This window comes from Heptranchias perlo, chromosome 40 (genome assembly GCF_035084215.1).
Source record: "Heptranchias perlo isolate sHepPer1 chromosome 40, sHepPer1.hap1, whole genome shotgun sequence".
Classification (NCBI taxonomy): domain Eukaryota; kingdom Metazoa; phylum Chordata; class Chondrichthyes; order Hexanchiformes; family Hexanchidae; genus Heptranchias; species Heptranchias perlo.
The window spans coordinates 13,275,905-13,292,852 of NC_090364.1; the positions used below are offsets into that span (position 1 = coordinate 13,275,905).

At 45.2% G+C, this 16,948-nt stretch overlaps 1 protein-coding gene across 8 annotated transcripts in view; it reads right to left on the reverse strand.

Moving 5' to 3' along the window:
* The window catches only part of LOC137305706 (myocardin-related transcription factor A-like), a 138,094-nt gene that overhangs the window by 20,139 nt on the left and 101,007 nt on the right, over nt 1-16,948 (reverse strand). For all 8 annotated transcript variants that reach the window (XM_067974628.1, XM_067974627.1, XM_067974623.1 and 5 more), the window contains 4 exons: nt 11,335-11,501; nt 7,819-7,944; nt 4,849-5,099; nt 3,305-3,464 (listed from right to left, as the gene is read on the reverse strand). In XM_067974628.1, coding sequence (XP_067830729.1) covers nt 3,305-3,464; nt 4,849-5,099; nt 7,819-7,944; nt 11,335-11,501 — 704 coding nt within the window. The remainder of the gene's footprint in view (nt 1-3,304; nt 3,465-4,848; nt 5,100-7,818; nt 7,945-11,334; nt 11,502-16,948) is intronic.

Genomic DNA, 16,948 nt, shown 5'->3' on the forward strand with positions numbered 1-16,948 from the left:
AACCTTTTGAAAGTTACTACTGAATCTGCTTCCACTATATATGCTAACCACTTTTAAAAAGTCCATTTTAGTTACTGCCCCAGTGGGCCCACTGATAAAGGCACAGCAGGGAGTGATCCGACAGAGAGACCAGGAAGATCCCAGACTGGATTCCTGGGTCTGTGCTGAGTTTGTTGGTTTCAGCCAGGGCATCAATACTTGGCCTCAGTGACCCCTGGCCAAGCAAGGGGGAAGACTCAGCCAGTGACCCTGCTGGGAAGTGCACGTGGGTAGATGCAAGGGGTGGTCAGGGCTCTTCTCTGATGTCCTCCTTGGTGGGATAGACGAGAACTACCGTTTAGACTCAGGGGAAGAAGAGGCCTCCTTGTATTCAAACAGCCTGCCGACAATTCACACGTGAAGAGCGGCCACTTCAGTGAGGTACCGGTGGGCCTAAGGGTCCCGAGAAACTTGGCAAGTCAGAGCCTTCGGAAGAAAGAAAAATCTCATCCATTTTAGATATTTAGATCCATTTCCCTCTCAAACATCTGGGAGGGAGCGACGTGGCCTCGAAAAGGAAACCGTTCCAGTGGAAACGCATCCGTCTGCGGTCAGTTTTGAAATCTTGATGCCAACTGGAACAAAACACTTACTTCAAGCTGCTTCAGCACCTGGTTATTAATAGTGATGAGAGGTTAGATGAGTAATTGTTTGAAGAACTGGATGACGAGGGGGTGCAGAATCACAATGTCCAGTAATAGAGGTTCGGGGTAAAGGCAGTTTTAGGACGAGGGTGATGCTGGTAAGGCTGCGTTTATTGCCCATCCCCAGTTGTCCGGAAAAGCTTTTAATGATTGGCGGTGGGCTTTCCGTTTGTAAAACAGAGTGTGAGACTGGAGTCACGTGAAGGCAAGACAGGGTAGGGGCAGCAAGTTCCCTTTCCTGAAGTATTGTAAACAATTTTACAACACCAAGTTATAGTCCAGCAATTTTATTTTAAATTCACAAGCTTTCGGAGGCTTCCTCCTTCGTCAGGTGAACGATGTGAAAATTGTGAACGACCTGACGAAGGAGGAAGCCTCCGAAAGCTTGTGAATTTAAAATAAAATTGCTGGACTATAACTTGGTGTTGTAAAATTGTTTACAATTGTCAACCCCAGTCCATCACCGGCATCTCCACATCATTTCCTGAAGTATGTTAGTGAACCTGTTGGGTTTTAATGGCAATCTGGCATAAATGACTAGATTTACTGAATTCAATTTCACAACTTGCTATGGTGGCATTTGGACACTCAACCTGTACGTGAAGTGAGCACATGGACAAGATGCCTTCAGATTTGGTTTCTTGCTGATAGGATGCCCCTAGCCTCTGGTTCTGTGTTAGCCTCTGTACAGATCGGGAAGGCCATACGAGGGGCAATGTGATTGTAAAACATTGTCATCGCCCTTTGGTACATAGTCTCCTAGTACACCAATGTACTGGCTCACCAGTAAACTGTCCAATAAACAGCTTTAGTGCAATTATTGTGGGTTTAGTAACATGAAGTTAAACCTCGACAACACATTCTCAAGCTCTCCTCCCACTTCCTTCCTCAGATCCGCCTCAAATTGCATGATAAGACTAAGTCCAACATACAAGAATGCTTTTGTCCATTCCCACAGGTCTGTCTCTTCACCTTTCACTAGGCCAATGTGAATATATTAACAAACCATCAAACACTAAGAATGAAAGAATACGGATATATATCTAGCGCCTTTCACGACCTCAGGACACCCCAAAGCACTTTACAGCCAATGAAGCACTTTTGAAGTGTAGCCACTGTTGTAATGTTGGAAACTTGGCAGCCAATTTGCACACAGCAAGGTCCCACAAACAGCAATGTGATAATGACCAGATAATCTGTTTATAGGTGTTGGCTGAGGGATAAATATTGGTCCAAGACACTGGGGACAACTCCCCTGCTCTTCTTTCAATAGTGGCCATAGGATCTTTTACGTCCAACTGAGGGGGCAGACGGGGCCTCGGTTTAACGTCTCATCTTAAGTCCACATTAAAGGAGCATCATTACAGCTGTCATTAGAGTGTGGCTTAAGTTCCTTCAATTGCTCACTGGGTGAATTCACCCTTTTTTGGTACTAAACCAGACTGAGCAGGAAGCTGCAGGCTCAATCTCTAGTGTGTGTTGAGTTGGCCATCTCTTTAGTGATCCCAGCTAGAAAGCGTGCAATCCAGGTGAACACAAGATCAGCTGTGATGCTCAGCCTCCCACAGTTAAACAGCCTCATACCAGAGGGATTATTTAGATGACATACTGTAGGACTACAGGCACTGGTGAAACTGTATCCCAGTATGAAACACCACCTCCAGGAGAGGAAAAGGCAGAAATCTGAGGAAGGGAGGGAGAAGAGTTCTCCAGAGAGGTATGCTCTACGTGCAGCGTTCACTGTACTTGATAGGTCACTCATGACATACCGGGTGACCGAACAGAAGGCGGCAGATACTGCGGGGAAATGTGAGGTTATTCACTTTGGTGTGAAGAATAGAAAACCAGCATATTTTTTAAATGGTGAGCAACTACTAAATGTTGGTGTTCAGAGAGATTTGGGTGTCCTCGTACAAGAAACACAAAAAGTTAGCATGCAGGTACAGCAAGCAATTAGGAAGGCAAATGGCATGTTGGCCTTTATTGCAAGGGGGTTGGAGTACAAGAGTAAGGAAGTCTTGCTACAATTGTACAGGGCTTTGGTGAGACCACACCTGGAGAACTGTATACAGTTTTGGTCTCCTTATCTAAGGAAGGACATACTTGCCTTAGAGGCAGTGCAACAAAGGTTCACTAGATTGATTCCTGGGATGAGAGGGTTGTCCTATGAGGAGAGATTGAACAGAATGGGCCTATACTCTCTGGAGTTTAGAAGAATGAGAGGCGATTTCATTGAAACACATAAAATGCTGAGGGGACTTGACAGGGTAGATGCTGAGAGGCTGTTTCCCCTGGTTGGAGAGTCTAGGATTAGGGGGTCATAGTCTCAGGATAAGAGGTCGGCCGTTTAAGACTGAGACGAGGAGGAATTTCTTCACTCAGAGGGTTGTGAATCTTTGGAATTCTCTACCCCAGAGGGCTGTGGATGCTGAGATAGATTGATTTTTGGACTCTAGGGGAATGAAGGGATATGGGGATCAGGCGGGTAGAAGATCAGCCATGATCTTATCGAATGGTGGAGCAGGCTCGAGGGGCCGTATGGCTTAATCCTGCTCCTTTTTCTTATGTTTTTAAGGACAAGCAAGGCCTTGGGGGCACATCAGAATTAGAATGTAACTGACCTTCATTTCATCGAGGTTGGAGGGCAGTGACGCTGGTGGTTTGACGGTGGGTGTGCAGCTGTTCTGCCGGGCTAGTCCGCCTGAACCCGATGATGATGTGCTATTAGTTAGAGTCCTTACTGGGGTAGTGCTGCTGTTTGTTTGATGATCACTGTTGGGTCTAAAAGGTAGAATGAAAAGACGGCCATTAATGGAGAGGCGACCGCTGCCACACGCAGTCGCCCTGCAACACTGTAGCTGACGACAGACATAAATTGCATAGAATTTACAGCACAGAAACAGGCCATTCAACACAACTGGTCTATGCCAGTGTTTATGCTCCACACGAGTCTCCTCCCACCCCTCTTCATCTAACCCTATCAGCATATCCGCATAAACTAATATGAAACTGTTGGGTGAGGGGAATGGCACATCTGAAAAAGCCTTCCAAAACACCTCAGCAAGCGTACCACAAGGTCAAATAAGCCGCTGACATTCACGCTCTGGGTTTACTTGACAAATGGCACCTTGGGCGCTGCCCGGGAGGGTTTTCAGCACCGCGGAGCCAGACCCCAGTGAGCAGCAGCAATGTGAGGATGGAAGGAAGCTGGGGAAAATGTTTAACATTCCAAAAGCTTCACTTCCGTCACCTTTTCTCTTTGCAAAAGGGGACACAAAGCGAAGCCTTCATTGAAGAAATTAGTTACAAACGAGATGAAAGACTCTGTGGCCCAAGTTGTTGCAGCACACTGCAGGATGCAGTCATCACACTTTTACATAGTGATCTGTATCAAATGACCTGTATGTAGCAGTGCGCACAAAATAAGGTTACTCTATGAGGAAAGGCCGGGCAGTGCAAGGTTTCAGAATCTGCATACTGAAGTGAATTTTAAGAGGAAACACTTGTGGGCTTCAGCCACAATGGCTGGCTTATTTCACTGACGAACGACTATCTTTCATAACCGAGGGAACCAGCCCAAGTGTTCGCACTGGTCACTCACACTTGTTAAGGTGTTAGTTCAAGTCTGACATTTCAAGACCAGTAGTATCTGCATCAACAGTTACAAACTGGGGAAAGGGGGGGAATAAAGATCTACAGTTATATTTTCGTTCATATCACTGCCCCCCCACCACACCCCCATGAATATCATCTCTTCTGGTTCCAAAGGTGCTGACTGTTGCTGCTTTACAGTTCCCAGTGGGCTGGCAGCCCTCCAGTACCTCTCTCACCCTGTCATTCATCACAAGCGACCAGCGAGTGTTGGCTTGTTATCGGACTGCGGACACCGCAACGCAGCCCTATCCTGTCCTCATTCATCACACACACACACACACACACACACAGGAAACCAGACTATCTTTCTCCCCTCTTCAGGGCAAGATCAGCCCACTCAGCACAGACCGAGAACAAAACCTGGGACCTTGTTGCCCCGGTATGGCTCAAAACTGTATCAGGTGCTGCATTTACCCACTAAGCTTTCAGAGGTTCATCAGACGTCAGAAACGTTTGAGTCAATCAATTTTGACATTAAAGCAATTCTAGCACAAAAAGTCAGGGCTCTTACTTTGGAGGAGCTGGGAGGATGGTCTGATAGTTGTAATGCTGCTGCTGCTGACACAGTATCTGGAGCTGGAGGAAAAGCTGCTGCTGCTGGAGTAGCTTGGAATAGGCCGTGTCCAGGGGCAGCATGGCCTTTTCTAGTTTCTGGTCTGGGGGGACGTACTGGTGGTACTTCAGCTTCTTCACGCGGGACTTTGGCTCCTTCAGTTTCTTACTCCGCTGGTTCTTGTCACGTGCCATCTTGGGCTGGCTTTGCTGCAAGTGGGATCATGAGATACAAACTGAGTTCTCCTTGAATACTCAAGAAGGAGGTAAGATTTATATGGTTCAATGGATAGGATCAAGATACTGCTTTCCAATGACAAACACTCCAGCTACAAGCCAAAACTAGAATTAGTTTGAAACAAAACAAAAAAGGGCTTGCCCAGCAGCACCATCAGACCTGTACTGGGAATGATCACTCGCAGATTAAAACTTCCCATAGGATGACAGAGGTATCATTCTGCTGGTATTACACTTAATTAAGCGCAAATCACATACGCATATCAATGTGGATTAATCCTTCCAATACAAATTGACAAAGGCAGAAGAGTCAACTCCTTAAATGGATAGGTGGAGTTTGTGCTTGATGCAACAGACTGTGGTACTTGTGCATCAGGCTAAAGAAATGGTGCTCCTCACTCTAGCACATTTTCCACCCCATCACCTTGGGAGGTGACTTGTATACTTTGTTCCCCTCTCCCTTTCTGCCAATTTTCACCCCTCCTGAAGGTGTGGACAGTTCCACCAAATCGGAGCACCTTCCAGTACCCCGCTCGAGTGGTCGTCTTTAATGTGTGAGCCTGAACAATGAGAGACAGCAGGCTGTATGGCCACAGTGGCCCTGAAAGCCAAGAAGATCCTGTCGTCACCCGAAGTCAACAGAGGCGCAGTTTCCAAGAGGGATCACTGGACAATGATCAGCAGCAGGAGCCCTGGCTGATTCTTTCCGCCCATCTCTGGACTGTGGTGTTGGGCTCACTTGCGGCCCCACCCAACCCGGCTAAGATCAGCTAACTTAGCTCACACTGGAGATTGAACCTGGGCCGTTCTGGTCTGTGTGGCAAAGGTGAGACAAGAGAAATTCTGGAGTCCCAAAATAAAGACAGAAAATGCTGGAAATATACAGTGGGACAGTCAGCACCTGAAAAGGGAAAAGACCAATAATGTTTCCCGGCTAGACCCTTCACTAGTACTGGTAACAAGAAGAGAAGTGAGCCCCAATAGCAAACTGAACAACATGAAGAGGGAGGCAGCCATAAAAGTCAAGAGGCAGAAAAGCTGACTCCCACCACAAATAGGCAGAAAGTGGGTTTAGTGGACGGTACTCAGGTTAGTTAGCAAGCTGGAAAGAGATGAAAAATTGTTGGACGATATACAAAGATCACCTCATTTGGTGATAAGGCAGTGAAAGGACAAATGGAGCATAAAGAAACAAGGTGGTGAAAAGCCAAGGGATAGAGAAACAGCTCCAAAACTGACGGGAATGATAATGAAAGCTTGATACTAGAAATAGGCAGGAATACGAGAAAGGCAGTTAAGGGCTGAACTGCTAAAGCTTTCGGGGGCTACAGTATCTCAGCTTTCAGCCCCCAACCCAGCTCAGTTGTAGACACCCTTTCTGGCGGTGGGGGAAGTGCTATCCACTGAGCGCCTCTGGGTACATTAAATACTGTCAAGGATCAAAACTATCTGCCACCGTCGAGAGGGTTTGTCACGGTTTCTGCTAAGCATGGCGTTATATTAAGTAATTGAAGATTTGAAAATGCGATGCGATTATCTACTAATTGGACTTGAAATAAATCTAAAAACCCAACTGTGAAGAAATCCGCTCCCACCGATCAGTACTCAGAAGCGAGATTTTCTCCATAATCCCAAAAATAAGGGGCTTCAAATTTTTGACAGTTGCCACGTCATGTGTGTCAAAAAACTGTCAAAGAATCAGCTTTAAATCTTAAATAAATACAAGGGTTCCATCCAGTTTAACCGCAGATGTTTTGCTTCATGTCATCAAAAGACGAAGCAGCTTTTGGATTATCAACTAATTCTGGAATTTGCAGCGGCTGGTCTATAAAGAAAGCCAGAAAATTCACCAACTGATGCCTGACACAAACTAAATATGACCAGTAGTTTGCACATCAGTGCCCATTATTTACTGTCCTGATGGATAAGCAAGTGGTATTTTATCTGGGTGTGGGCATGGGGTGGGGCTGGATGTAGACATTAAAATTTTACCAACTGGTTTTGGAACTTGTTAAACCAGTTTACTGGTGACTGAATTAACTGGTTAACTCACACTAGGTCATGGTGTAGCTCAAACAGATTCGTTAAAATAACTCGATGGAGATCCCCCAGATAGTTTGGTGAGTTTATCCAGCGGGCAGCTGAGCCGTACAGACCAGGATGGTTTCAGGTTCAATCTCTAGTCTGCCAATCTCAACCAGGTAAAGGCACTAACCACAGCGCTGCTGGGTGAGGGAGGGGAAAGTTCTGCCAGGGTGCCCACTCCTGATTGTTATCCAGTGACCAGCAGTCAGAGTGCGAGGCAAGGCAAGGACAGGACAGGACAGGACCGGACCAGCTCAACCTCAGGTGAATGAATAGCTGGCCAACATCACTGACAAGAAAGAGTTGCACAAAAACAATGACCACTTTGTAGAGGCATTGGTAATCAACCAGCACTCAGAACCATACCCCAAAAGGGAGTCAACTCCTAAAGGATGGGGCAGGAGACGAGAGGGGAGGGGAGGGGAGAAAATTGGCAAGGAAACAAGCAAGTAAACAGGAAACCTTTGGACCACACAACTTCATGTAAATAGGAGTCAATGCCAGGTTAACCTATTAGCTCTGCAAGAATTCTGACCAAATATTTTGTTATGATGCAAAATATGACCACATGATCTCACTGTATATATGTTTTCCAAGATTTGCTTACTTTAATGAGTGTTGGCGTGGGTTTGGCAGCTGGAGATGGCACACCGTTTGCCAATTTTGTCATCTGTTGGTTAGACACTGGCTTGAGCTTGCTCAGTTCTGTCCCAGTTGGCAACGATACAAGATACTGCAAGAGACCAAGGCAACTATAAGAAAGGCAGCACATCACTCCCAATCCAGCTTGGGGAGGGAATGGGAAACTGTATAAAAACTTGCTGAATATAGAGAAATGCCAATACATTTTATGAGGAAGACTTTCTTGCTTCTTAAATACAATATTTTCTACCCTTTCGTGGATCTGACCATCCAACAAAATTTCCTTCCAAAGGACCAAATGTCGGCCAGGCTTCTACCAGTGTTGGTCCAAAACTAACCACTAGAAAATAAGAATGTGGACAGAATACTTATCTCCAATTTAACTAAAGCCCTGAAGCAAATCCCCTGCTTTCCACTTGGTGCCTCGGCTGGCACTCTACTAGCACAGTTCATCGTGGCACTAGCAATATACCACTGTGATGGTTAAAAAATGTTTTGAGGTGTTATTACATTGCAGTACGAACATATGAATAATGACTGACAGGTAAAGACCCTCTGGTCCATCCAGCCTGTTCCACACAATTGTGATACCTTGTATATCATAATATATACACTCTCCACTCCACCCAAACCATGTGATCTCCTGGGAGGGGCAAAAAAAGATTAAAAACCCAGGCCAATTTGGGGGAGAAAAAAAAAAATCGAAGAAATTCCTCACCCACCCCCTCCTAGGCGAGCAAAACTAGTCCAGATCATCACTCTGGCCCTGATAATTCTATGCAGTACCTACCTTTTGTAGCTTACACAGACTCTTAGATCGAGTCACTCTGGGCTGGTCACGTGCACCTCTTAGCAAGCTGGCTCTAGAGCAGCACTGGCAGGGGTGTGGGAGAAGCTGCTTTGCTCTGCCTTCTTAGCCTTAGAATGACGTGTGCCAGAAGGATACAAGAAAGTGGCAAGGATGAAGAACTCAAATCATAGAATCATTGAAAATTTACGGCACAGGAGGAGGCCATTCGGCCCATCGTGTCTGCGCCGGCTGAGAAACGAGCCACCCAGCCTAATCCCACTTTCCCGCATTTGGTCCGTAGCCCTGCAGGTCACAGCTCTACAGGTGCACATCCAGATATTTTTTTTTTAATGAGTTGAGGGTTTCTGCCTCTACCACCCTCTCAGGCAGTGAGTTCCAGACCCCCACTACCCTCTGGGTGAAAAACCTTTTCCTTATTTCCACTCTAATCCTTCTACCAATCACTTTAAATCTATGCCCCCTGTGAATTGACCCCTCTGCTAAGGGAAATAGGTCTTTCCCACCCACTCTATCTAGGCCCCTCATAATTTTGTACACTTCAATCAAATCACCCCTCAGCCTCCTCTGTTCCAAGGAAAACAACCCCAGCCTATCCAATCTGTCATCGTAGCTAAAATTCTCCAGTCCTGGAAACATGCTCGTAAACCTCCTCTGCACCCTCTCTAGTGTACATGAACATGTGGTTCTATAAACTATAGCACACTGCTGCCTCGTCTATTAGTGGAAAGCAGAACACACTGTGAAATGGGAGTGTCAGATTGCATGTTAGCAGGTCACAATGAAGCCATTTATCTGTTCCAAGAGCGTTCCATCCACTGGACAATAATTGCATTGCACACAATGATTGGTAAACAGTGATTAGGTGACGTGTGCATTATTGCACTCAAAGGGAGTGCTGAGAAATGGAACACTTGATACACCCAGTGGCAGCATCAAGCACTCCCAGGTCAGGGATACCATAGTTACCAGACTCGCACCTTTACTTTACCTTAACCCCAAACTCTGAAGAGCAACCGCACTGGACCAATGTGACATTCTTCCATTTCTCACAACAGCCATCCTGTGGCCTTCTCTGAATAAGATTGCCAAGTGGTGCTGATTTAAGGGCCGTTTTGTGCTGTGGGTCCACGTCCATTAGGAACTGGACTGTGACTGCACAAACTCATTGCAAATAGGACCCTTACAGCCTGGGGAGGACACTTTCATCCTTCAGTCTAATAGAAAGAAAGAACCTGCATTTATATACAACCTCAGGACGTCCTAATGCGCTTTACAGCCAATGACGTACTTTTGAAGTGTAGTCACCATTGTAATGTAGGAAATGTGGCAGCCAATTTGTACACAAGGTCCCACAAACAGCAATGAGATAATGACCAGATAACCTGTTTTTTTTTAGTGACGTTGGTTGAGGGATAAATATTGACTAGGATTTCAGGGAGAACTCCCCTTGCTCTTCTTTGAAATAGTGCCATGGGATCTTTTACATCCACCTGAGAGGGCAGATGGGGAGCCTCGCTTTAACGTCTCATCCAAAAGGCGGCACTTCCAACAGTACCAGACCAGATTTTATGTTCAAGTCCCTGGAGTGGGATTTGAACCCTCAACCTTCTGGCCCAGAGGCGAGAGTGCAACCATTGAGCCACTGTCTAGGCTGGATATAAACCCAGACGCCAGAGGTGAACGATTAGCATTTTCTAGATCAGGACCTGAAATCAGATTTATAATAGCAATGGTTGCTGTTTTTAAAATGGATTTGATACAACCCAACAAAAGATCTGTGGACTCTGGTTACACAATGTGAACATTTTTACTTCTGTATATTTGCTCGTGTACAGCGGCACAAAATGCTCATTAATTAGTGATCATCATAAGGCAGGTTGTCATTTGGCTGTTAAGAGCATCTCTCTTATGTTTGTACCACATCTCTCCAAGGGCATTTTTATATTGCAGCAGTGTTGAAAACTACCAACACATGGATCTCTCAGTTGGTAGGTATGCCGTAATATAAATCTCCCCAAAGACCATATTCTGGCAGCAATGCAGACCCACTCTTTCTATGGGTCTCCACAATCTGCCATCAGAATTGGCCCTTCTGCAGATCTGACTGAACAGCTGGAGGCTTCAAATGCAGAAACGGAGGGAGGGAGATTGTTTTGACGTCACTCACGCAGGGGCCACATGTAAAAAAAACATGTTTCAACAGCAACGGTCATCTCAACCTAGAGGCTGAGATACCGGCCACAAAGAAATAGCTCGGCAACACTCACTGCACATTTAGAGGCAGGGTACTGGCGCGTTGCCAGTCCAGGAACTATACCCAGGAAGAGGTGGGGAGTAAAAGCAGCATTATCCTGGGGGGTTGGAGCCCCTCCCATCATCCTTGTGTCCAGAAGATGTTACCAACTTCTGATTGGAAGGGGTAGTTCATTTATTGTAAAAACAAAAGTAATATTTAAAACTCAGTGTAATTTTTAAATTCACATTACTTGCTGCTGCCAGTGAACAGTGCCCTGACATATACAAACACATTCTCGGAAGAAGGGATGGCGGGAGAGGTGGCAAATTTACCACGAGGCAGGAAAGATGCAATGATTGAAGCCAAGGATAACCAGCTGATTTTCAACATGAAAAATTAATTCAGGAGGTTCTCTGAAAGTAAAAGGACCGTACCTGGGTTGGAGAAATGGGGAGGGGATGGTGCTGATCAACCGATCTTGCTTCAGTAGGGGATGGCAATGACCCTAGCGACTCCTGGCTTCCTGGCTGCTCTGGTGAAAGTGCATCACTGCTGTCTTCATCGAACGACGAGCTGTCGGCCAACGCAGAGTACGGCACATCTGAGAGAGAAATCGCAATGATGTGCATTAGCAACTTGACAGAGGGATTAAAGAAGTTTCTTTAGGGATGCATTAAAGAGCTGACAGAACTTCAAAAATATCTACCAACACCAAACTGTCTCCACAGGCAGCTCTCCCTTCAATCCAAGAAATAAAATAAAGCTCTTGGCCATGCAATAAAACCCTCCTGATTTAACCCTTCCCAGTCAAAGTGGCTTAAAGTATAATCCAACAATTAGCTACATATTGCTTCAGGAATCACTGAAAGCGTCAAAGCTTTTACATAACTCCCTTTATTTAATTCTGTTTCCCATTCGTCTTAGTGTACAGTCTATGCTCTAGAATCTGCCCAATCTAGCTCCACTACTCCTAGGACAAACAGAAGGGCAAACCAGGGTAACATGGCCTCAATTTTTCCTCCCCTCTGCCTGAAAAAGCCTCTGACTCTCCCACCCGCAGAGAGCTGCAATTCATTGTGTGGGGATCTGTGTGCGAGAAACTCTGCGACTCCAACAGACAAACTTGATGGGCAGGAAAAGACCAGCGGGTCCATCAAGCCTTCCCCACACCATGATGGCTGCAGCATCCGACTAAACTCTTCCTCCAATCCATGCCTTCCCCCCCCTCCCAAACCCCACAGCCTTGTAATGTCCTGGGTGACAGAAAAAAAATCAAGGCTTAAACAGCAAAAGGGACAAGGGAAGGCTGGGTTTCTAATGTCACTCTAAAATGAGTGTGCAAACACAATATACTAGACCTCAAGGGTCAGCAATGTCCCAACACACTTTTGAATGCCTCACAGGAAGAATACCATTCACAGTATACAAGAGGCTTTCTAATACAAGACTGTCACAGCTATCAACATCCTGGGGGTCACCACTGACCAGAAACTTAACTGGACCAGCCATATAAATACTCTGGCTACAAGACCAGGTCAGAGGCTGGGTATTCTGCGGCGAGTGACTCACCTCCTGACTCCCCAAAGCCGTTCCACCAACTACAGGCACAAGTCAGGAGTGTGATGGAATACTCTCCACTTGCCTGGATGAGTGCAGCTCCAACAACACTCAAGAAGCTCGACACCATCCAGGACAAAGCAGCCCACTTGATTGGCACCCCATCCACCACCCTAAACATTCACTCCCTTCACCACCGGCGCACTGTGGCTGCAGTGTGTACCATCCACAGGATGCACTGCAGCATCTCGCCAAGGCTTCTTTGACAGCATCTCCCAAACCCGCGACCGCTACCACCGAGAAGGACAAGAGCAGCAGGCACATGGGAAACACCACCTGCACCTTCCCGTCCAAGTCACATACCATCCCGACTTGGAAATATATCGCCGTTCCTTCATCGTCGCTGGGTCAAAATCCTGGAACTCCCTTCCTAACAGCACTGTGGGAGAACCTTCACCACATGGACTGCAGCGGTTCAAGAAGGCGGCTCACCACCATCTTCTCAAGGGCAATTAGGGATGGGCAATAAATGCTGGCCTCGCCAGTGACACCCACATCCCATGAACGAATAATAAATAAATAAATATTTCATGAATACGTCCCTCATTCTACAATTAGTGGCAGTTTCACCATTTCCAATGAAAACAAGCTCAATTGGATTTTCTTCCATTCTTGATATTTCTGCCACATTCATCGACCATGTAACATGCTTCACGTTCACAAGATTCTCGACCATTAACACAATTATTCTGAATGACGAGATGCCACTTCAACAAAATGGCCACCAGACCAGACCCAGGAGATAAAAATGCAACAACATTGCTCCCTCAATAATTCTCATCAGCCTCCGTTATTTAAATCGTCCAGCCGTTATGTAGGGACTGTGCTAGGCTAAAACCTGAAGCCAGATAAGACGCAGTGGACGATCCCCCCGACCATCAGAGGTTGGCCATTAACTACCAACCATCCACCTTCTGCAAACATCCTCTCCAATGGGCCAAAAACACAGACGACATCCCCCAACAGACGGAGTGTGGGTAGGCGCAGCCAAACAATACAACTCGCTCCTCTCCATCTCAAACCCAGAATTTTCAAAAATCCAAAAGAAAATGATGCTTATTAAAATCCTGACTCTACAACCTGAACAACCAAAAATACTCTGCACTCCCACTAAAAGTTACTAAATTGAAAGGTCATAGAATATTTACTATCCTCTCTAAACTTAAATCTCTCTCATGGGTGTATTTGCCAGATGCATCATCTGCCAGAGCCTAGGTAGTATGTAAAGACCTGAAATAAACTCTGGTGAATTTTTGGGCTCATAGAAATGAAGGATGTTAAATGTTGGGGAATGGAGCACTTTCCTATTTCGGCACCTGCTGAAATGTGAGCACACCAAGGTCAGGTGTAGCACAGCTATCAAGAGAATAAAGCTCCTCATACACAGCTGAACTTGGTTCCTTTCCATTGGTTTCTACCAGTTCAATTGTGTGGGCCTGGAGGTTTGGAAAGGATTGTTTCAGCACTGCTTCCTCAGTGGTGGGTAGATTCCACCAACAGCTGTTAGCACGGGCAGCTCGGGATGTTTGCAAATTAATGCAACACTCACTTAAGCTTCAATTTGTGGCCAGTGGAGCTCCATGGTATGTGGCCAGTAAAGATAAAAAGTCTAATTCACTGTTCCACCTAGACCCAGAAACTTAAAATCTTTTGTCAAACAGATGCCATTGATTTGAGGATGTTTATAAACAGAATCATGCACCACTGTTTTAAATGGGCATTATACTTCGGAACATAGGAACAGGAGTAGGCCATTCAGCCCCTCGTGCCTGCTCCGCCATTTGATAAGATCATGGCTGATCTGCGATCAAACTCCATATACCTGCCTTTGGCCCAAATCCCTTTGGTTGCCAAAAAGCTATCTATCTCAGATTTAAATTTAGCAATTAAGCTAGTATCAATTGCCATTTGCAGAAGAGAGTTCCAAACTTATACCACCCTTTATGTTTAGAAGTGTTTTCTAATCTCACTCCTGAAAGGTCTGGCTCTAATTTTTAGGCTGTGCCCCATACTCCTAGAATCCCCAACCAGCGAAAATAGTTTCTCTCTATCCATCCTATCTGCTCCCCTTAATATCTTATAAACTTAGATCAGATCACCCCTCAACCTTCGAAACTCTGGAGAATACAACCCCAATTTGTGTAATCTCTCCTCGTAACTTAACCCTTGAAATCCGGGTATTATTCTAGTAAACCTACGCTGCACTCCCTCCAAGGCCAATATGTCCTTCCGAAGGTGCAGTGCCCAGAACTGCTGACAGTACTCCCGGTGCGGTCTAACCAGGGTTTTGTATAGCTGCAGCATAACTTCTGCCCCCTTGTACTCTAGCCCCCTCGATATAAAGGCCAGCATTGCATTAGCCTTATTGATTATTTTCTGCACCTGTTCATGACACTTCAATGATCTATGTACCTGAACCCCTAAGACCCTTGGACATTCACTGTTTTTAACTTTTTACCATTTAGAAAGTACCCTGTTCTATCTTTTTTTGATCCAAAGTGGATGACCTCACATTTGCCTACATTGAATTCCATTTGCCACAGTTTTGCCCATTCATCCAATCTATTAATATCGCTTTGTAATTTTATGTTTTCATCTACACAGCTTACAATGCCACCAATCTTTGTGTCATCGGCAAACTTGGATATGAGACTTTCTATGCCTTCATCTAAGTCGTTGATAAATATTGTGAATAATTGAGGCCCCAAGATAGATCCCTGCTGGACTCCACTAGTCACATCCTGCCAATGCGAATACCTACCCATTATCCCTACTCTCTGTCACCTTTCGCTCAGCCAACTTCCTAACCAAGTCCGTACTTTTCCCTCGATTCCATGGGCTTCTATCTTAGCTAACAGTCTCTTATGTGGGACCTTATCAAATGCCTTCTGGAAGTCCATATAAATAACATCCATTGACATTCCCCTGTCCACTACTTTAGTCATCTCTTCAAAAAATTTAATCAGGTTTGTCAGGCACGACCTACCTTTCACAAATCCATGCTGGCTCTCTGATTAACTGAAAATTCTCGAGGTGTTCAGTCACCCTATCCTTAACTATAGACTCCAGCATTTTCCCCACAACAGATGTTAGGCTAACTGGTCTATAATTCCCTGGTTTCCCTCTCTCTCCTTTCTTAAAAAGCGGAGTGACATGTACTTGGAGCTGTTTTCTGATTTAAGCACCTGTGAATTAACATCGGACCTCAATCCGTGTTATACTGGGCTTGTTTGTTTATGTTAAATATAGTACTGCAGGAGGTCCGCTGCCTGAGCACAATGGGTTACAACAATGAGATCATACCATAGTGCTGTGCCAAAACAACCCGAGGGGACAATTCAGGGATCGGCCTACAGCTAATCAAAAACTTCTCCGTCAGTATGAACTATCCTACATCAAGTAAAGAGCTCAGAATAACACAGCAGTGGCTGAAGGGATAGATTTATTACTTTTATTTCCTATCAGCAGTGAGCAATGTCACTAAATATTCTGGATTAAATACACCACATGACATCCAGTTCCATTATGTCAGCCTAACATTAGTAAAACACCGTAACACATAGTTATAAAGCATAAAATTGGAAGGGAATGATCTTAGTCTTTAGAATGCCTACAAATTACAATATAATTTACATACAAAATTAATATTTCTGCAGGAGTCACACACAAAATGGGAGGTGAGAGTAACCTAGGAACAGGGGAGTGGGACTAATTGGATAGCTCTTTCAAAGAGTCAGCACAGGCACTATGGGCCAAATGGCCTCCTCCTGTTTTAAAACAATTAAAAGGAGCCTTTTAAATGTCATCTGAACTCAGAAATTGAGGATACTTTTTGGTAATAAAAGATTGTTTTTAAAAATCTCTGCAGTTTCATTTTGTTCTTTTGTTTACCAGCAGTTGTCATGGCAAAGAAGAGAACACTTCCCACGATCGGAGCAGGAGAAAGTCCTAATCCTAGGGTTAGCGATGTGTTGTCACAACACTAAGGGGTTTAGATTATACTGCACAGAAGGAGGCTATTCAGCCCATTGTGCCTGTGCCGAACATTTGAAAGAGCTATCCAATTAGTCCCACTCCCCTGCTCTTACCCCATAGCCCTGCAAATTTTTCCTTTTAAAGTATTTATCCAATTCCCTTTTGAAAGTTACTATTGAATCTGCTTCCACCACTGTTTCAGGCAGTGCATTCCAGACTTGCTGAGTTTAAAAAAAAACACCCTCTTCATCTCCCCTCTAGTTCTTTTGCCAATTATCTTAAATCTGTATCCTCTGGTTACTGACCCTCCTGCCAGTGGAAACAGTTTCTCCCTATCTACTCTATCAAAACCCCTCTATTAGATCTCCCCTTGACCTTCTCTGCTCGAAGGAGAACAATCCCAGCTTCTCTGGTCTCTCCTCATAACTGAAGTCCCTCATTCCTGATCATGTCCAA